The sequence below is a fragment of the Egretta garzetta genome, unplaced genomic scaffold (genome assembly GCF_000687185.1).
Source record: "Egretta garzetta isolate BGI_Z169 unplaced genomic scaffold, ASM68718v1 scaffold154, whole genome shotgun sequence".
Classification (NCBI taxonomy): Eukaryota; Metazoa; Chordata; class Aves; order Pelecaniformes; family Ardeidae; genus Egretta; species Egretta garzetta.
Window position 1 is genome coordinate 6,140,952 of NW_009259600.1, and position 21,488 is coordinate 6,162,439.

General features: G+C 39.9%; 1 protein-coding gene across 1 annotated transcript in view; it reads left to right on the forward strand.

Annotated features, from left to right (window-relative positions):
- The window catches only part of FZD6 (frizzled class receptor 6), a 29,946-nt gene that overhangs the window by 6,593 nt on the left and 1,865 nt on the right, over positions 1-21,488 (forward strand). The window contains 3 exon segments of the mRNA XM_009638378.1: positions 15,078-15,274; positions 17,728-18,745; positions 20,818-20,966. Of these exon segments, the coding sequence (XP_009636673.1) occupies positions 15,078-15,274; positions 17,728-18,745; positions 20,818-20,966 (1,364 nt within the window).

Genomic DNA, 21,488 nt, shown 5'->3' on the forward strand with positions numbered 1-21,488 from the left:
CAGGGGCACGATCACTTCCCTACTCCTGCTGGTCACACTATTTCTGATACAGGCCAGGATGCCATTGGCCTTCTTGGCCCCCTGGGCACACTGCTGGCTCATATTCAGCCAACCAACACCCCCAGGTCCTTTTCCACCAGGCAGCTTTCCAGCCACTCTTCCTCGAGCCTGTAGCGCTGCATGGGGTTGTGGTGACCAAAGTGCAGGACCCGGCACTTGGCCTTGTTGAACCTCATGCAGTTGGCCTCGGCCCATCGATCCAGCCTGTCCAGGTCCCTCTGCAGAGCCCTCCTCCCCTCAAGCAGATCAACACTGCCACCCAGTTTGGTGTCGTCTGCAAATTTACTGAGGGCACACTCAATCCCCTCATCCAGGTCATTGATAAAGATATTAAACAAGACTGGCCCTAGAACTGAGCCCTGGGGGACACCACTTGTGACCAGCCGCCAACTGGATTTAGCTCCATTCACCACGACTCTCTGGGCTCATCCATCCAGCCAGTTTTTAACCCAGCGAAGAGTACATCCATCTAGGCCATGAACTGCCAGCTTCTCCAGGAGAATGCTATGGGAGACTGTGTCGAAGGCTTTGCTGAAGTCCAGGTATACAACATCCACAGCCTTTCCCTCATCTACCAGGCGGGTCACCTGGTCGTAGAAGGAAATCAGGTTCACCTGGTCAGCAGCAAATCAGGTTAGAGAGGACAAGTCTGCTAAGGGCAACGTGGTGACCATGATTTCAAAGGTCATTCTTGACATTGTGTTCCTTTGAATAGTAGACAAGTGCACAAAATTGTATACCACTGCATACAGGTGGCCCACATTCTTTTCCCTCTGCTGCCCATGAGTTGTCAAACTGTGTGGGCTCAAGCATCTCATTAACAGCTCACATCCAGTGCATTGGCCCATGGCAGCTCCGGCGACAGCAAGTTCATTGTCTTGCAGGACATCTTTGCAAGGCTCATGGTGCTTATGGTTTCTACAAACATAGTCTTAAGAATGGAAGAGGATTCAGATGCCCTCTTTCTGAAGAGGCGTTGTGGTGTTTCGGTGCCTTCCTGCAACTGTGAGAGATGCTGTTTGTCCGCAACACTGCATGGGTCATAAGGCTGTACAGAGCCCAGGCCCTTACTGCATGCAGGTGGAGGTGGAATGCAGGTTTTGTTTCCACTTGCAAGATGGATGTGATGTTCAGGATGACAGCTTAGTTGCAGGATGTTATCTATGCCTTCGTTGATAAAGACCGCAAAAAGCGAATGGTCCAGGAAAGGAGTATGTGGAATAGGGGATATGGTCAAATGTCAATGCTTTCTTTTCTGGTGTGACAATGCAATGATTAAATATGACAATTTCTAAAACTACTGTTGTCATCTCTTTAGTCCTCTACATGGTTCCAGAGGAGGAGGTGGGAGTGTCTGCACCACAAATCTTGCTGCCTTTTTCTCTCTCGCTGTCTGTTTGCTGTTGATTCACCAACCCTTTGGGACAGTACTACTAGCAACTACTGCCAGTCTGCTCTTCACAAAGCACTTAGTGGCCAAAGTCTCTACACACTTATCCTGCCTACAAAAATTAAAAGCAGATTTTCAGAGAGGGACTGGGCCCATCCAGCCTCATGATGTCCTGGCAAGATCCGGTTACCCAGACTCCATATCCCGGCTCTTGTACTGCTTCACATGAGCTAATGCTCTTGCTAGGAAGGTACGAAGTGTGCCATTTTAAGCAGAACTTGAGAATCCAGCTGGATGGGGGATCTCTCTGAGGAGTATGCCTGGAGCTACGAATGAAATGTTACATGCTGAAGGATAATGTGGCCCACAGATCAGAAGATGAAAGGGTAGAAAAGAAGGTGGCCTTGAGTTTTTAGAACAAGAGAAACAGGGAAGATAATGTGGGGGAGAAAGGCACCGTGGCCAACAAAACGAGCGCTGTGGGAAGCACTGGCTAATACAGGCATTCAGAACTGGAGAGAACAGGAAGGGTCCTAGCAGCCACCTTGCTGTGTCAAGCACGCTGCCTGCCACCCTCCCTTGGTTGCTTAGGTGCCTGTGGATGGCTGTGAATAGCAGTTACTGGTAAGGATTGGAGGTCTGTCTCTAGGATTGGGCTGACTTCTTACTTCTGCTATAGTTAATAGTTTGGCAGTTCTGGAGGGAAATGGAAGGTCTCCCGCAGAAATTGCCACCCTTGCCAGCGTGTCTGAAGTTTCCTGGTCCTTTACCGGTTGGGCAGCAGGGTGGGCCAAGAGCTGCTCTGGTCCTTTTCCATGCTGTTGGTGGGCCTGTCGGTGACTACTTGCACAGCGTTGTTCCTCTGTCTGCCTTCCTTAGTGCCGCCTCAGCTGCAAGGTCCTGCAGCTCGGCCTCAGGGGTGACCCCCCGGGCAGGTGCTGCCTTTTGCCTGCAGCAGTCTGGGAATGAGATGCTGGGGGAAGAGGGAGAAGGAAGAGGTGCCATTGCATATGCCTCTGATAAGGAGGTGGATGCATAGTCCTCTTTATCAGAGGCATCTGTGAAGGAGAAGAAAAGTAAATGTGAGTCCTTGACTGCCTGTGTTACAGTACAATAACATGGCCTGTGAGCTCTCTACAGCCCCCGGCTTCTCCCGGGTGAAGGTTTCTGCTGTGTGCTGGAGGTGCTGGGGATGTACCTGCTTCTGTTTAGCCTGGCTGCTGCGAGGGATGGGGAGAGTTCGCACCAGGCTGTCCCGTTGAGTAGTGATGTTACTTCTGTGCTACAGCAAGCAGTGAACTGTTGGGAAGCTGTCTCTGATCTCACTAGCAGGAGAAGGCAGGGTGTTTAAAGTGTCAAGGATTTGGGTGGAGATTTTGGAGGGATGGAGGAGAGACTGTGTGAGGCAGAGCATGCAGAAAGAGGCTTCTGTAGTAACATCATTAAGCTTCATCAAGAGAGTCCTTTCTTATATTGGATATCTTGCATTTGGAAGGAGGAGGTGATCAAAAACTAATGGCGTAAAAGAGTTTGCTTCTCTCCTTACAAGCTGCCTTATTGATCCTTTAGAATTTGGATTTTTTTTAATATTTAAAAGCAAGTTGTTTTTCTTGCTTTCTTGCCTCTCTGGCCTGTGTCTTAGAATAAATAAAAATTGAGAGTAAATAAAAGTTAATAAATCAAAGTAATTTAATTAAGATACAGATTTTTGCTCTGTAGACATATGTAACTACTTAGGTTGTAATTGTTTTAGACATTTTATCTTCACAAAAATAAATAACTGGAAAAAAAAAAATGCCACAAAAGAAATATACCCCTGTGGAAGATAAGAACTATTTCCTGCAAATACTGAGAAATGAAATATCACTTTTTTTTTTCAAAAAGAGATTTTATGTATATCTTTTTAAAAATCTTAAATACTGCTTTTTCTATTACAATGGTGATCTAGTCTGAATAATAATAATAATTATTAATTATTACTACTAATAATTACTATACTGTTAAAATTAATAATGATAATTAATAATGATTATAATTTTATATTTTCAAGCTATAGTGAAGATGGTAGCTATAGAAGTGAATTTTAGTGGAAGGCCTGGTTTTCCATTTTGCGTGCACACTGATCTTCCCAGAAGCAGTGATTTTACAGAAAATATCTCTGGATCAAAATTTACAGCAGATGGTGGATGCTAAGTATATAGAAAGTGGCTACATGGCAAAAGCTTCCCAAATACAAACAAACAGAGGCTGCCATCCAGTTTCCCATTGTTCTTTTGAACTGCCTCTGGTCTGTGGCTCAGACATTCATTTTTTAGTGCTGTGTCTGCCTCTTGTTGGTCTGCGCTCTTGTGCTACTGGGAATTCATTCAGAAGATCCTGCCCTCCTTGTCAACCCGCGTACATGACGGAAGTGACTTGTGCAGATTTTCTGGGGGCTTTGCCAATCTATTTGAAGTTCAGGAAAGCATTTGATACGGTATTGCATAAAAATTATTAATATTACTATTTTCTGTAAACTTTCACTAGTCCATTCACTTTGTTGTGATGCAAGAGACAACGTTGGTCAAGCATGCACAAGTCAGATGACTGAGTTGAAGTCCGTGAAGCTGCATTTACCTACCTCACCACCTGCAGCACTTACCTCTGTCTTCTGATTTTAGTATTTCCAGCTGGTCATACCTTGAGCCACTGACACACTGCTTGCCTGGCCATGAGACAAGCCATGTCTCATTATTTTGAGATGCGGGCAAGAAGTCAACGGATTTGGTTACTTTTCATTTTGCTGGATTTGGGAGGCTGAGGGCGGCAGTTGATTATTCCCTGTTACCATGGGAAATAGCTTCATAAGCCAGGTGATTTTTCCAATTTATCTACAATAGCTCTGCCTCCACCTAACCAACAGCATGGTTAGCCTAGGTCTGCAAAGAGTGGAAAACTTGATGCAGGGAACAGTGTAGCTTCTTGCAGAGCTTTCTCGGGTCTCACAGGGTCAGCTTTAAGCCAAAGGTGTTGTGCCATGTAACTGTGTTCCTGAGAGGACTCGGAGCAGGATCAGCAGCTGTGTAGAAATGGCACCTGGCTGGGCTGGTGCTGCTCTGCACAGAGCTGGTTCGGATGGCTTTGCACCCGCAGAACTGGCTTTCGTGCCGTCCTGGAAACTCTGGGATGGTAAAGGACGTCGGATGCTCTGGTGTTCTCCTACTATTAGCATGGCTTGCGTTTAGAAAAGCGGAATTGAGTAACTTGTGGGAAAGGACCGGTTGTCCCTTCCAGGCTGAGATGGTAACGATGGGCGACTCTCTGACTGCAGATTGCATGGCTTTCTGATGCAGAAATGTCTCTTGCTTTTCTTTGTTGATCCTGTATCAACTTATTTAAAATACTTAAACACTCAGTGGAACAGGATCCCCAGTTTCTCTCCCATGAGCATAGGAGTCACTGAGCTATTGACTTTTTTTCTTTCTTTTTTTTTTTCTTTTTTTTCTTTAAAGATTGCTTAAATTTCTATTTTACATACTGGCAAAGGAGGTATCTGAACGTGGATCCCTAACTGTTCTGAGAAGTAGTCTGTTGCATAAATGCTACCTCACTCGGAGCTTGGCGTTAGTTGCCTAACTTTTGGAGATAGGTACTATTTGATTCCGGCTCCTCTTGATCATTTTCTTCTGGCTGTGAGGTTCTCTCTGCTTCCTGGATTCTGTGAATGTCTTTCTCGGGCACCTCTCTGTGTAGACATCGGATATGGAAACTGCTGTGAGGTCTTGCTGAAGCGCCTGGAAGTTAGGCATCACAAGTTTCTGTTGCAATCGCCAGTCCCCTTTGTGGATCTGCCTCTTGACTGCTCTACTTGATGTCGCAGAAGACTGACAGCAGATTGCTTGAGAAGATCAATCCTGTCATGACAGAGATTTTCCTGGTTTAGTTTATGCATGAAGTAGGCAAGGAAGAAGGCACGGTGCAGGGTTACTTGCTAAAGCAAGTCTCCACAGTCGCAAGGATGGGGAAACAGGAATCTGGTCTCACTTTTTTGGAACCAGAGCAGTAACGACTTCTTCTGGAATTCCTGTCAAATGAGGAGCTTTTTTCTAGATAACAGGCAGTCTATCAACAGCATTACTAGTAAGCTTCTAAATTCTATTCTACACAAAATGTTCAATTATAAATCAGTTTACTTCTGTAATACATGGCAAGTACATGAAGAGTTTAAGACTATTTTGACATTCTTCTGCTACCACAGTTCAGATGTAATGAAACTGTCTAGACTTCAGATGTCTGAGAGCCCACAATATACTTTCCTTCAGTTAACTTACATTTTATGCTATGTATAGTATAAATGGAGATAAAACAATATGTAATTTAAATCTTTGTATAAATAGTTCAGTTCTGCAATGCTTGGGAAAATTCTCTGATGTTTGCTTTGGACTGTAAATTGCAGAGGCTGGAATATCTATAATTTAGGTCAAGCTATAATTTAGGTTAGAACCACAAAATGTAGTGAATTTTGCTAATAAGCTATTTTGGAAAGTATTGGAATACTTGTACTTCAGTTTGCTTCAGAATAGCTTCTTAGTGAGATGTAATATTCCCATTTATGTTGTTTCTAAGCTTTGCTATAGTTAAAAAATGCAGGGATACATGTATGTTTACTTTGCACTTAAAAATACTTAAAGGGAAAACACAGAACTAAGTTGTTTTACTACAGAAAGAAATTCTGTAGTTGCTAGTTAATGCAAAACAGTCCAGAGCCCATAGAAGTAAAAAGCAGAATATCCTGCTTTATCTCTCTGTATGTGTCTGTGTACACTGGCAGCAGCAATGGCAAGTTTAGAGCCCATTTGTAGTGGTAGTGGGTTTTTTGGTTTTTTTTTGTTTTTTTGTTTGTTTTTTTTTTTTTTTTTAAAGTAAGTGAGCATCTTGCTGACCTCTGGAAACCTTTCCCCATGTGCCTTATCCTTCCCCTGGTTGGATTTCTCATTAATAGTCCCATCAGCTTTGAACAGCTGGTGTGAAGGTTTGTAACTAAACATGTACGGAAGTATATTGCATGTATAGGTGTAGGGGTGAATGATGGTGAAGAGTTTGCAAATATACTCGTGATCTTGCAATGTATTGAATGTTTAGATGATGAGTATTTGAGCTCATTGAGCAGTTGCACAGCCTGCGATCAGAACTGATGCCTGGCTAGTTTAGCTTGAGGTGGGTGATGAAGGGCTGGTGCCCCGGGGGCTGCGCTGCACGGGCATCTGGCTGCTGGCCAGTCAGTCGCTGAGCCGCTGGTATTTGCAGCACAGCATTTTTAAGATGAGCCGCTATCTGACTTTGCCTTCTCAATTATGATGCTGCAGGTGCTGACAGGTGGGCAGTTCCCACACCTGTAAGCAGCAGACTGCTGGAGCAGTTCAGTTTATCAACTCTTGCCAGTTAAGCCGTCCCGCGCTTTGTTCAGAGCCCTAAAATAACTTTGAAAGTCCAAGTGCATGCATTGCCTTTGGTGTTCAGCTGAAGGACAAAGATGAAAGCTCTTATCTTTGCAAACATCTTCCATTGCAGAACAGCATTGTTTGGGCCACTTGCTTGTTTACCACATTTTTTCTTTTTTCTTCCCCGCCCGCCCCCCCCCAAGAGCTCCTTGAACTCTAGATTGTCCTTGAGTAGGAAACTTAAACTATATGTGTCTTTTCAACAGCTGGGTAACCTGATTTCTATTCTGGCAAAAGATTTCATTCTTGTCTCTGTAAACACTAGACTAATTACATTTTAAAAATGTTTAACAAGCTTTTAAATTAAACATGATTGTATTTGCCTTAGCTCTGTTTTGAAAGCTGTAGAAAGTAATGCTGCTTTGTTTAAAAGCAGCTTATTTTAATAAATAAAGTTCATGTGGTTTGAGTGGTTTTCTTTTACCTCTGTCAAGATAGTATGGGCTAATGATGTATATTGAATTTATATATATTCATATCTAAAATATGTTAGTCCTATCAGTGAATTTTAGTCCTAAAAACCTTTTTTCTTAGAGGAGTTGCCCATATAATTTTTGACTGACGTTAGAAAATACAGATTATGACTGATACTTGCTGCTGGCAGCAATAGTCAATTACTACCCACGGCTCAGGTAGTGACTCAGAGTATTTACCCCCTCCCCCAATCAACAGCAAATTAATTTATTGGTAGTTTAAAGGATGGTTGCCATTGTACTGATGTTCATAAGCTGCACCCACATTGCTGGTTTGCAGGCTGAGCCACTGGTATTTGCAGCACAGCATTTTTAAGATGAGCCGCTATCTGACTTTGCCTTCTCAATTATGATGCTGCAGGTGCTGACAGGTGGGCAGTTCCCACACCTGTAAGCAGCAGACTGCTGGAGCAGTTCAGTTTATCAACTCTTGCCAGTTAAGCCGTCCCGTGCTTTGTTCAGAGCCCTAAAATAACTTTGAAAGTCCAAGTGCATGCATTGCCTTTGCTGTTCAGCTGAAGGACAAAGATGAAAGCTCTTATCTTTGCAAACATCTTCCATTGCAGAACAGCATTGTTTGGGCCACTTGCTTGTTTACCACATTTTTTTTTTTTTCTTCCCCGCCCGCCCCCCCCCAAGAGCTCCTTGAACTCTAGATTGTCCTTGAGTAGGAAACTTAAACTATATGTGTCTTTTCAACAGCTGGGTAACCTGATTTCTATTCTGGCAAAAGATTTCATTCTTGTCTCTGTAAACACTAGACTAATTACATTTTAAAAATGTTTAACAAGCTTTTAAATTAAACATGATTGTATTTGCCTTAGCTCTGTTTTGAAAGCTGTAGAAAGTAATGCTGCTTTGTTTAAAAGCAGCTTATTTTAATAAATAAAGTTCATGTGGTTTGAGTGGTTTTCTTTTACCTCTGTCAAGATAGTATGGGCTAATGATGTATATTGAATTTATATATATTCATATCTAAAATATGTTAGTCCTATCAGTGAATTTTAGTCCTAAAAACCTTTTTTCTTAGAGGAGTTGCCCATATAATTTTTGACTGACGTTAGAAAATACAGATTATGACTGATACTTGCTGCTGGCAGCAATAGTCAATTACTACCCACGGCTCAGGTAGTGACTCAGAGTATTTACCCCCTCCCCCAATCAACAGCAAATTAATTTATTGGTAGTTTAAAGGATGGTTGCCATTGTACTGATGTTCATAAGCTGCACCCACATTGCTGGTTTGCAGCTCTGCTGTTGAAGCAGCAACTTCTAGCAGACATGTAGCAACAAGACGCGGACACTTAAACTGCTTTAGCGAAGTAGTTTCTAAATCCTTACATACCAACTTAAAAGTGTCTTTAACTTGCCTTTGATCTAAATCCATCGATGTAGCATCCAGTTGGAAGAACGTAGTCTTTTCTCAACATTGCTTTGGATCTAATCAAACCTGAAAATTTCATCCTTCATTTAGTTTCATGTGTTAGGACATTTCTTTATCATGACTTAATTAATTGGGCATGAATTAGGAGTCAGAGTTCCTTGGCAGCTGATTCACTGTGGCCATGAGCAAATTACCCCCCTCGCCAGCCCATCTGAGAATTGTATGAAGGCATTAATCTCCCTGGGTATGATGCTGATCTCGTTCACATCAGTTGAGAAGAGCTCTATTGAAACAGTAGCGTAGCATTAAATCAACCGTGCCATACTTGTTTCACTGTTTTTAATTGAAACAGATTATCATTATAAAAGTGGCTAAAGATACTGTGTGAAGATTAATTGTGTGAGTACAGAGTAATTACTGCCTCTTCTTTTGAGACCACTTAGATATACCATGGTTGACAGTGGCCGTATTTCCTACATATCACATATGAAAGTGTGTGTATAAAATATATTGTGTTTGGGTTTTGAGGTTGTACTTTAATTCTGTAGTGACACTTACTGGACAGTAGTTGTGTTTGCGTCTGGTGGTGTCAATTGTTATTTATTAATCCTTAAGGTGAGGTGTTATTTCCTGTAAAGCAGGTAAATGGTTTCATGAATAACAATGTGTATCTTTAATCTAGATAGGAATCTGGGGTATACAGTGTAATATGGTTGTAGAAATTAAGCCCGTGTTCTCTTCCACGATTGAAATACCCAGTTATGTAAGTGACAAGGTTGTAATGTTGTTGCTTTAGGTTACAAGATTCCTATCAAATCCTGAAACGGGCGCCATTGCTTAACAGTGAGACAGCTGGTGTCTCTCGTTGTTTAACTTAGTTAACCTAGTTAACACTGAGGTTAACTAAGCGAAGTGTTTTAACTTGGTAGCTAGGCCTCAGCGGTTAGGAGAGTAGGTCGTTCCTGTCTTAAATAACTGGCTCTGATGGCTGAACAAAGGCTCTTATCTTCTGTACATCTCAGCAATTCAAGATACTTCCCGTCTCTTAGAATCAACTTTTACCATAGCCGATTGTAACAGAGACCTTGATACTTTGATCCCTCATTTTCTCTATTATTTAAACATTTCTGTGACATTAATCAGCAGAGTACAGGAGGACATTTTCACTTACTTGTTTTGACATACATTAGTAGTTATGTTACATCCTGACCCTAGAGACATCTGATCATCTCTGGCAATACCTTTCTCTAGGATAAAACTGAGGTGAGGTAGGACAGAGCATCTGCACTGTCTGCCTGGAGTAAAGAGCCTGTTTCTGTTCCGTTTGGGACTTGTAAGCCTGCTAAGCACAAAACAGAGAAGCATGCTGAGCATGAGATTCATGTACAGGTCTAGGTTGCAATTTACTTGTTGGCAAAGCATGTTTAAGAGCGTGTTTGCACCTAGCCGTTTATTCTGTACTCTCCACTCATTGTTTGTAGGACCACACCATAACTGGATTTCTGAGACAGTCTGGCTTTTTGCCTCTGGATAAAATGAAACAGAGACATACTTGGTAAGAATCTAGGATTTACTAAGGAAGGTGTTGGTGTTTTGTTCAGTGCAGAGGATATTCCTCTTGCTGGCTAGTGATGCTTTGCTCCCTTTGATAGTTTGACCCTATTCACAGCCCACCGTGGGTATGTGTATGCTTCCCAGGGTTCAGTTCAGACCGTTTATGCACCAGGAGGATTCGGTACAGGGCACGTGCCCCTCTCATACTCTGCACTGACAACACAGTGGGAAGTTTGCATTTCACAGCCCTCAGATCTACACTGCTATTGCTTGAGGCAGCGCTTTTCCTGTCATTACGGACTACATCATCTTTGGCTTTACAGTTGTGATTAGTTTGTTGGAGGGTTTTTTGGTAGATTGTTAGTGTGTTCTAGTTTGCCTCCTATTTGCTGGGTTTTTTTTCCCATTGGCAGGAAGATGAGAGTTTATATTTTAGGACTTGTACTGGCTTTGTGAGGCTCCATTCTTGGTTTTAAAAGAGCCTGGTTTAGCTCTATTTTTAGTGCTGCCATCACCGAATCTGCAGGTTTTCATCTCTGTCCTTCATGTGACAGGGCAATGGCTGCTAACTCTAGATGTGCCAAGTGCCTTTTCATGTGGTTGTCCCACCTGCGCAACCTGACCTTCCTGAGAGGAGGGCAACACAGTACTAGATTCTAAATTCACTGGCTTGGTGAATCTGTGGTTTTAATCTTGGACTTTGATGCTCAAGACATCAACACATGCATGTGTGCAGGCTACCCAGCTAACCACTTCATTAAAAAATGGCTGGTGGTTGGGACACCTGTGATCCAGATAACACAGCCTTGGAGCAACCAATTCATACTCTCAGTGAGCTTGTGATGTCGGTTTTACTCTTTTTGCTTACACACTATACAGCCAGAGGAGTGAATTGTTTGGGTTTGGTGAGATTTTGCTTTTATGGTCTATCAGGAAATGCAGACCTATTATTTTCTATAATGAAACATTTCCAAATTGGCTAGCTGGAAGTGAAGCCCATATTTAAAGATACATAATTGTTAGCAGAGTTCCAGGCACGCAATTCACGACCTTTTTTGCTGTTCTTAAATGGTAAAAGTAGGCAGTTTCTGAAAATAAATCTGTATTTTGCAAATCCCGTTTGTGTGCGCTTGAGGCAAAGTTTTAAATTTCAGAGTGCTTTTTGGGTTGAGGGAAATCATTGCCTCTAAAATCTATTGGAGTTTTTTTTTTTTTTTTTTATGGACTCAATAATTTTGTTGAAAGGGGTGATTCAGCCTGCGTATTATACTTCAATTTTCAAAAAGGTTTTGACATGGTCATAACCTATGGTTTTTAGACAAACTATGCTGGTAACCCAATGGGAACTTTCTTTTCCAATGCCTACCTAAAGAACAAGAAGAAAAGTAGGAAGAAATAAATGTTTTGTCACAAAGTAGGGTATGAAATCATTAGCTGATAGTTTGGTCCTATAGCAAATAAGTGACTAGAGTGGTTCTCCCTAGACATCTGTACTGCAACCTCTGACGCACATAAATGACCTGGATGAGGGGTGGATAGTGAATTTGCTAAGAAAAAAAATTGACTGAAGAGTTGCAGAAAGATCTTGTGATAGATGCAATTGGACAGTCAAATGGTAAGTGAGGTTTAGGGATGGTAAGTGCAGAGTAATGAAGGTAGGGGAAAAATAACCCCCACTGTTCATACAAGTAGATGTGTATGGTGTTATATTAGTTACTGTCCCTCAGAAACGTCTTTGTCGTCACTGTGGATAGTTCTGCGGAAACGTGAGGCCTGTGTTCGAATGTAGACAAGGCAAATAGAAGGCAAGGTATATTATGAAAGGAGTAGAAATCAAAATGTAAAACATTATTATGCTAATATATAACTAATATGTAAAAGGTAGCAGGATGGCAAAACAGCATGGAAAAAGTAGAGAGCAATCTGTTGACAGTCAAAACCCAAACTAGGTTGCAAAACCAGGAGTTACAATGAACAAATAAAATGCAGTATTTTCTCGGCAGTGCCCTATTGAATTATGCAATATAGCTCACTGCTGCAGTATTTTACAAAGAATATAAGCATAAATGGTTGAAAAAGGGATTAGATGTGTTCCCAGAAGAAAGGAGCTTTGTTGGAAACTGGGAGGGACGTCAGCTTTGTCGTCTTCTACCCCCCTTGCTACCAGCCTGCTCTTAACTTGCACTCATGCTTTCAGGTGTCAAAGGGTAAATATTTATAGCAAGCTGAAAGAAATACTGTGAGAACCAATTACTCATCAGCCAAGTCCTTGGATTTTTACTCTGATGACATTACAGGCTGAGCATAGCTTCCTTCCTACAGTTTTTCATTTTTGCATTGATCCATTAGGGTAGTTTGGCACTTAAATAAAATGTGTTCTTTAAGCAACAGTAGTTAGCCAATGACAACATTCTGTAGTAAAACTCTTGCAAGCATTTAATTTTCACTTATCACTATCTACCTCTACTGTACGATGTTATTGCGTAGTGATTCTTGTGATATTTTAGCTTTTAAGTATTTTCATATAACAGAGATTCTGTTAGAATGGTAAAGGTTGGGTTTACGTCCTGACTTTCTTCACCAGACGTCGCTTTCTTTAAACTCATTTTCTGTATCAAGGGAGCAAACTTACGATATCTAGGCTTAAGAGTAAAATATCTCTTTAGATGAAGTTGGTTTCATAGATATTCATATTGGTCTTTTAAATTCTTACTTTCTAGAGAAAATACTGCTGTTTTATCTAAGTATGCAAAAGTTCTTGACTGGCACCCCAAAACTTGCCATAGAAAATTAATTTTGTTTTTTATCAACTGACATGAACTGCAGTTGATAAAAAGGAAGAAATCATAACAATCAAGAAATTTCTACAAGACTTCATTTCAAAAGTAAACTCAACTTCTATAGGAGATGTATATGACTACCCTGGCTATTATCTTTATTTTATCCAACGTGCCAGGAGGAACAGAGCTAACATAAATTAAACATTGGAGCAAATAAAATTTAATTGAAAAGAAAACAAGCATCGTGATTGTGCAAAGGAAACTTAATTCATTTAGGGTTAACTCCTGACTGTTTTTTTTTTTTGTCTGAAGCCATGTAGCATTTAGGAAATAATCCAATTTATGGAACTGGAGTGCATTATACCAGAGCTATACTTCTCTCCTTGTCATAAAATACTCAAGTCTTGGGTTCCTGAGAAGGCGGCTCCAGAGCAGACATCCAGAGGGGGGATCAGGCTTCGGTGTGCCTGCTGTAATGGTATCTGCAGATGCAGCATGCAGCCGGAGTCCTCAGAAGGATGGTGCCAACATTTTTTTGGTTTTTCATAAAGCATTTTTCTGTTATTCTTGCTCTGCCTTATCTTCTCCCTCCCTCTCCTCCCCCCCGCCTCGCCATTCCTGTGTTTATAATAAAGGTGCCTTTTGGATTTGTAGATACTCCATTTTAAAAGGGAAAATGTGTTTATCAATGTCTTTCCTTCTAAACTGCATGTTCCGTAGTAAGACTTGCTCTTGGGATATGGGTGTATCAGTGTCTTGGGATACTGAAAAGGTGACAAAAATAAGGATACTATTCTGGGCTCAGAAGTTAGTCCTTCCTTTACCAGTCATTGGTTGAATGTTTGAGATACATAGCTGTTAATGGCAAAGAATTAAATAAAATTCTTACTAAATAAAAATCTTATTAAAATTCTGCTGCCTTTGAAAATTTTGAAAATGAAAATGTGCAGTGTGCTTGCTAACACAAGGGCCTGCTTCCACAGCCCCCCAGCACCTCCACTTCCTCCTGTTGGCCCCATTGCTTCAGACACGCGGCCCACTGGGAAGTACAGGAGCGCGCCTGGCGATGCTGTTAGCGTGTCATCGCTTGCTTCCTTCAATAAGCTGCCCTGAAAATGGCACAGCACTTGCAAAAAAGACTGACAGCTTCTGGTTTGTCTGAAGTTTGCACACGTGGTAGTATTTTGGCTAAAGTAATTTTCCCTAATAATAAAGTTAATAAAATGTAGAGAAGGAAGGTTGGGTTTTTTCCTTAAAAGCCTGTCTGACTGTAAATAATGGCTTGAATTAATTGGGGGGAAGAGTTTAAATTAATTAAATTAAATTTCATTCTCTGAATACTCTAGTAAGAACAGTTATCAGGTATTCATTCACTGCCTGGTGCTTGGTAATACAGGTAGAGAAACTCTCAATCATGTTGAGATTTTGAAATGCAATGTTTTGAAAAAGGAATAATGATATTTGGACCTCATTAATAAAAAAAAAACTAAACCTCTCTAGCATGAGAGAAGATGATGAGTGCAGCAGACCACTTAGGACTGAAAATGTAATTGAACAGCAACTACAGGGACAGACCGCCTTTAAAAATCTCAGGGCACTTACTTAGAAGCTGACTGGTGAGCATAGGAACTTAATGCTTTGCCCTATTTTTTAAAACTCTTGGGCTTTCATAATACCTTTCAGATTTCTGATGTTGACAGATAGTAAAAATCAGGTTTGAATAGTTACAGATAGGCCAAAATCCTGGGGCAGGTGCTAGGCTAGAAGTGCTAATGGAGCTTCTTGCTGCTCAAGCCACCGGGTTTTGCTCTTTCACAACTGCTGACCAAACACTTTTTGCTAGTATCTTTTCAAACCTACAGGGGAACAAATGTGAGCCATGGTGATGAAAGTTAGTTTTGATGCCTTGAATTGCCTTGTTAAAATTACTAACTACAGCCTTTTTCTTCTCCGTAGCCTTTTCTTACGCTTATAAATCTTCACTGCTCACCAGACGTCCACACATTTCTGTGCAAAGCCTTTGTCCCTGCCTGCCTGGAGCAAGTTCACGTGATTCACCCGTGTCGAAGCCTCTGTGAGAAAGTTTATTCTGACTGTAAGCAGTTGATGGACACTTTTGGAATCACATGGCCTGAAGAGCTGGAATGTGCCAGGTGGGGTATTTTTTCATATTGACAGGCGGTGGAGGTGATATTTTCGTATTTGATGGACTGAGTTGGAAGTCTGAGGCAGAATGTTAAATATCACCTTGCTGTAGCTTCCTCACCACTGGTGATCTTACAGTGCTTATATATAGGACTGGTTTTTTTATTAGAAATTTTTCAAATAATTATTCAAATAATCCCCTCCACTTCCTGCTTGTGATATTTTTGCAACAAGGTTCTGCAGCGGTTCTTTTCAGTATTCAGAACCCTGCAAGAAGAAGCTTTTTACTATAAGTTTCTTAAAATTTAAAATATTAAATGTTACAGCAGAGATTTTGCTGTGGTTTCTGACCTCTAAACTAAGGATGATCATACTTTCTTCACAGTGGGTTTATAAATAATTGCTTATAAAATAATGAAATATAAAAAATTCTGTATTTGAATGGACACCAAGCATTAAATAGTAGAAGCCTTATCTTGCTCCCAACCGCTTAAATGTGCAAATTTAATCTTGTGTTACTTTTCCCATACTGCCTGCCAAAAGTCTATTTTTTAAAAAATTCACCTTTTTTCTCAAAGGTTCATGTGTCTGTTCCAGAGAAAAGACAGTTTTACTACATTTGGGGAAAAGATGAGTCTCTATATATTAAATGGAAATCACTGAAAACACTCCAGTAATCTTGAGATTCTGACCTTCAACTGCAGATATTTATAAATTATTAAGGCCAGATTTTATTTTTTTTTTAACACAAGTCAGGGCAAGAAATACAGGAAAAGAGCAGAGAGTGGAAACTCAAATAATTTTTCTAACCCCCATGCAGCTGCTAATCTGCGATAGGGCTGAGGGAGACCTGGGACAGTAATCCTGTGCTATGATCCCTGGCAGAAATCCGTATTGGAGTGAATGTGACAGGTGGCATTAATGCCATTTCCCTTAGTTTTGCAGAAAAATTGAAGTTGTGGGGTTTTAAAACAAGAAGGCATCAAGTTTTCCCATCTGGTGTGAGCTTCTATGCAACAGTAGTGCCACTCAGCGCAGCAAACATGTTCAAGAATTGTTTTGAAAAATTAGGAAAATTACAAGTGAATCTAGTTATTCAATATATCTTTCAAATGACTTTTAAAGTCAAATTACATTTTTGCAGGAATTGCTGCAGCTTTAAATTATTCTATTATTGCTAGCATTTACTGAAAATGAACACACTCTGTTCATATGCGAAGTGATGTCTTCCCAATAGCCGATACAGAGAAGTCCATGTAATGCAGGATGTTGTTACAACAGCAGGCATCCTGCTGCCAGAGCCCGTGGAAGAGGAGCTGGCGTGAGGATGGGCAGTAACTGGAATCCTGAGAATCACGCTCTTGTATTCTTACAGACGTATATAATGCCCATGAAGACATGGGTGAATAACGTTCGCGCTGTTCCTGTGCGTACTGGTCAATGAAAGAATCTGCTACAGAATCAGTTTTCTTAATGATTAGTCTGGATTTATTTGGACAGCATGATAATGCAGAGAAACAAAGAACTGAAGGGGTTTTTAGCTCAAGCCGAGCTTGCAAACTGACATCGAGGGACTCTTACAATAGTGTTTCACAAAGACTGTTTTGAGATAACAACATCTTACTTTAAAAACTAGAATGTAAAACTTGTTCTTTTTAAAGATATGCTTAAACTTGGAATGTGTATAAATATAAATCCCATTTTGAATAAATGCTTACCTGTTTGAGTTATACTTACATAGTCTAGTTTGAAGATGTGTCCAACACTGCTAATACTATATTAACCATACATAAAGGTAACACAATGTGTCCAATTAAACCCTTGAGCAATTGAGTCTTGAGAAATTTTTAAATGAACATTGTGGAGCTAGAAAAAAATTTGCTAATACAGTGATCACTTTTTACAGTGATTATATTTTTTGCTTTTGTCTTTTTCAGTTAGGTAGTTTTATTGTCGACAATGAAATATCGCTGTAACACAGAAAAATATAATAATAATCATATACTAGTCATCAGTTAATTATAGATACCGTCAGCCTTCTTTCCTTGTTTCTTGATTGAAGCTTGCATTTTGACAAGATTGTTTACTGTCTCCAAGTCTGTTGTTATCCAGATTTAAAAAAAAAAACCTACTGTAAATATTTTTATGTGCATATGTAAAAGTTTAGTAGAATTTAAGACTCTAAAAGAACAATTGCCATTTGAGTAGTGTTTCATAAGCGATAAAACAAGAGATGAACGATTAAGTAGCTGTATTTGAATAGTCCTCTAAACTGAAAATATTTGAAGTCTGTTTTTTAAAATGCCACCTGATTATTTTTTTTTTCACGTAATGCACATTTTGCGTTATCTATAAAATTTAACAGTGCTTAGAATGATATTTTTTTCTCATAATTCTGAGAAATAATTATAGATGAGAATGAGGGATATTAAGATATTTCCTCTTCTGCTTATTTATGTAGACTGGTCAATTGTGATGAGACTGTTCCTGCCACTGCTGCTGTAACCACAGACGCACATGGAACTCAGAAGACCCTGGGCCAGATCCGAAGGGATTATGGATTCTGGTGTCCACGACACCTACACACTACCAATGGACAAGGCTACAAGTTTCTAGGAATTGATCAGTGTGCACCCCCGTGTCCCAATATGTACTTCAAAAATTACGAATTGGATGTCGCGAAAAGCTTCATTGGAATAGTTTCAATCTTTTGTCTTTGTGCTACGCTTTTCACGTTCCTGACTTTTCTGATTGATGTTAAAAGGTTTAGGTACCCAGAGAGGCCGATCATTTATTACTCTGTCTGTTACAGCATAGTCTCCCTAATGTACTTTATTGGATTTTTGCTTGGGAACAGAACTGCCTGTAACGAGGCAGATGATAAGTTAGAAATTGGTGAAACAGTTGTTCTCGGCTCCCAAAACAAAGCCTGTACTGTCCTTTTCATGGTTTTGTATTTTTTCACTATGGCAGGAACTATATGGTGGGTGATTCTTACAATCACTTGGTTCCTTGCAGCGGGAAGAAAATGGAGCTGTGAAGCTATTGCACAAAAAGCCATGTGGTTCCACGCAGTTGCGTGGGGAATACCTGGTTTTCTAACCATTATGCTCCTTGCAATGAACAAAGTTGAAGGGGATAACATCAGTGGAGTTTGTTTTGTGGGTCTCTACGATCTGGATGCCTCTCTGTACTTTGTGCTTTTGCCTTTGTGCCTTTGTGTTTTTTTCGGTCTCTCTCTTCTTCTAGCTGGTATTATTTCTTTAAATCACGTGCGGCAAGTCATACAGCACGATGGCAGAAACCAGGAGAAGCTAAAGAAGTTTATGATTAGAATTGGAGTTTTTAGTGGCTTATACTTGGTACCACTTGTAGCACTTCTTGGATGTTATGTCTATGAACTGGTGAACCGGAAAATCTGGGAAACGACTTGGGTATTTGACCACTGTGACCAGTACCATATTCCTTGTCCTTATCAGGCAAGTAGCAGTTTCCTTTATAAATAACACTGGGAAGTTAATTGGCAAAAACTCTTATGCATCACCATATTTGCCATGCAGTTAGTAAATTATTTTCACATTAAGTAATCAGTTCCAGAACATGCAGTGATTAGTTGCTTTTTAAGTCAAAATTGGTGGTATCGTACTTTTGCTTTGAAATTTTTCACTAATCAAATTGATAGCATCTAGCAATTGAATTCCAACTCACAGCTCTAAAGGGAATATATAATCTTTATGATATTTGAACTTCATGTTACAAATTGTGCTGGGGGGAGGATCATTCTTCCTAGTGTCTGTTCCTAAAAGCAGTTGTTCAGTACTTGGGTGCCTAGCTCAGTGTCAAAGTCAGTCTGCATCGATTTCAGTTTAAACGGAAATAATGATTCTTGAAAATTGACTCTAAATTGGATTTAAAGTGTTGCTTATAATCATAGATTTTAAAATAATTTTCGTCTTTTTTTCTTCAAAGTGTAGAAGTGTAAACTACTTGAAATTACAAAACAAATTTCCAGTATTTTTTTTCCACAATAGCTGTCATTTGCAGGCTGATGTTCAGTAATGTGAAAAAATCTTTAAAAAAACCCACCAAACAAAAAAGGAAAAAAACCAAACCACCCAGTAGCACTTTAAATTATGGAGGTGTTCATATTTAACATTTGACTCTTAAAAAACCCCACCTTCCTTGGAAAGGCTTTTAAAGTAAATCTGCCTGTGTTCAGGACTCTCTATGGATTAAATCTCTTATAAGTACATAAAGCTCCCTGCAATCACATGTAATTTGTGGTTTGTTTCTTTCCATTTAAGAACAAATATAAAGATGACACCATCACCAAGAGAAATCAAGCATCTCCTGTCATCTTTCATTGCTCTGCACTTAACATATGTTTTTACTGCAATAAACTATCATGAAAAAGAGGAATATAAACACAGGCATTGTGGAACAATAAGGCTTGATCCTTTCCCATTCTTAAACATCCTCTATGTCCTCTGAAGCCCATGTAAGCTGAGAGCAGCACCGCTCACAGACTTCTCGGTTACTTTTGCTTCCATTACCATTCTTAAGAAGTGCACTTCGTCTTCAGCAGGTTTTGCACTGAGCTCTATTATTAGCCTAAATGGTCCAGAATATACAAGGTTGAAAATAAGGCTTTTGTGCTTTTAAAAAAAAAAAAAAAACAACCACCCTTGTTTTGTAGTGCTTAAATACACCAGCTTGGCATAATAGGGCAGAAAGAGCATGTATTCTCAGCCTTTCATTAACCTATTGGAAAGAGTAAATAGCAACAGGGAATGTTACACAAAGACATACTTAATGGGACCTGTCCCTGAAATAAACAGCGTGTGCTAACTATGGAGTATCTTAAAGTGGTGTGCTCGGCCTTGGCTTACCTGAGCTAGCTTGTAGACTTTTATTACATTGGCCAGATCAAAACCAAATAAAAACAAACTTCAGTTTAAATAGCTACTGTTACCTGGCTGTCAAAAATAGTGACTTTCGTAGGTGGGACTGGCAGATAAGCCAGGTAACATAAATTAAATTTGCAGCTTGAGAGCAGAAGATAATAATCTCCTACAGAGTTAAGTGTCTCAGCTCCTACGATCCAGTTCTGCAAATAGGTGGATTAATTTTGCAATAAGCAGAAAACTAACGTGTAGTTCCCTGCGGCTCCTTGAAGATGCTGTCTAATCTGATTAACTCCCAACTCATCCACTTACTGTTTCTTTTAAGTTGAAGGGAATAATCTTACACATACAAACTATCTCTGAAGAACATGGTTACTAATACTATTACCCCCCAGATTATCTTTCCTTTCAATTTAAAAGAAAAATATTTCCTTCTGACTAATCTCCTCTCTGTATTGAGCTCTAGGCATTAACCAGGTCTGACTTGACTGTACATGTCTAACCTTTGTCCGCAGTACAAGCCTCGACAATGAACAACAGCCGTAAGGAGAAGGTCTCTCTTTTACATAACTTGTTTTCTGCGTTTAAAAAAGAAATCAACAAGAATCTTTTCTTCTTTGCATTTATTAAACTTCGTTATCTTCTAGGCAAAGGCACTAGCAAGACCAGAAATATTTTTGTTTCTCATGAAATATTTGCTGACATTAATTGTTGGCATATCTCCAGTCTTCTGGGTGGGAAGTAAGAAGACCTGTTCTGAATGGGCCAATTTCTTCAACAGAAACCGCAAAAGAGAGTAAGAACATTTTTTTTTTTTATTCTTTTTTTTTTTTTTTAAAGTGTGTGCTTTGAAATAAGTTGGATTTCAGACATGTTTCTTAAATATAATTCAGGTAATGAAAGTGTTGTCCTTAGACCCTTTCTTTTTTGAAGTCTAAATGCTGCATATGGACATCAGAAAAATTCCGTTGGAGTCTGTGGAAGTTTTACATATGCAGTGACTTTTTGACAACATTCTCAGAAGATGGAAAGTATTTTCGTCTGCTAATCTGCTCTCTTCATAGAGCAGAAGACATATTGTTGTGTTTAGCATTGGCTAATACATCTCTGGTTTCCAGTCAAGTGAAGGAAGATGATTTCGGCCATCAGCTTGGATCCTTTCACGTGTTCCGACTACTTCATTTGGCACAGTACTTAGCTCTGTTTACTATCATGCAGTAATAACACCCTCTGCTTTTTTTCTCTGCCAGGCTTGTCTTATTTTAAAATTAATTTTCGTTGAACCCTCCTTAGCATCACTTTTATTGTATTAATCTAC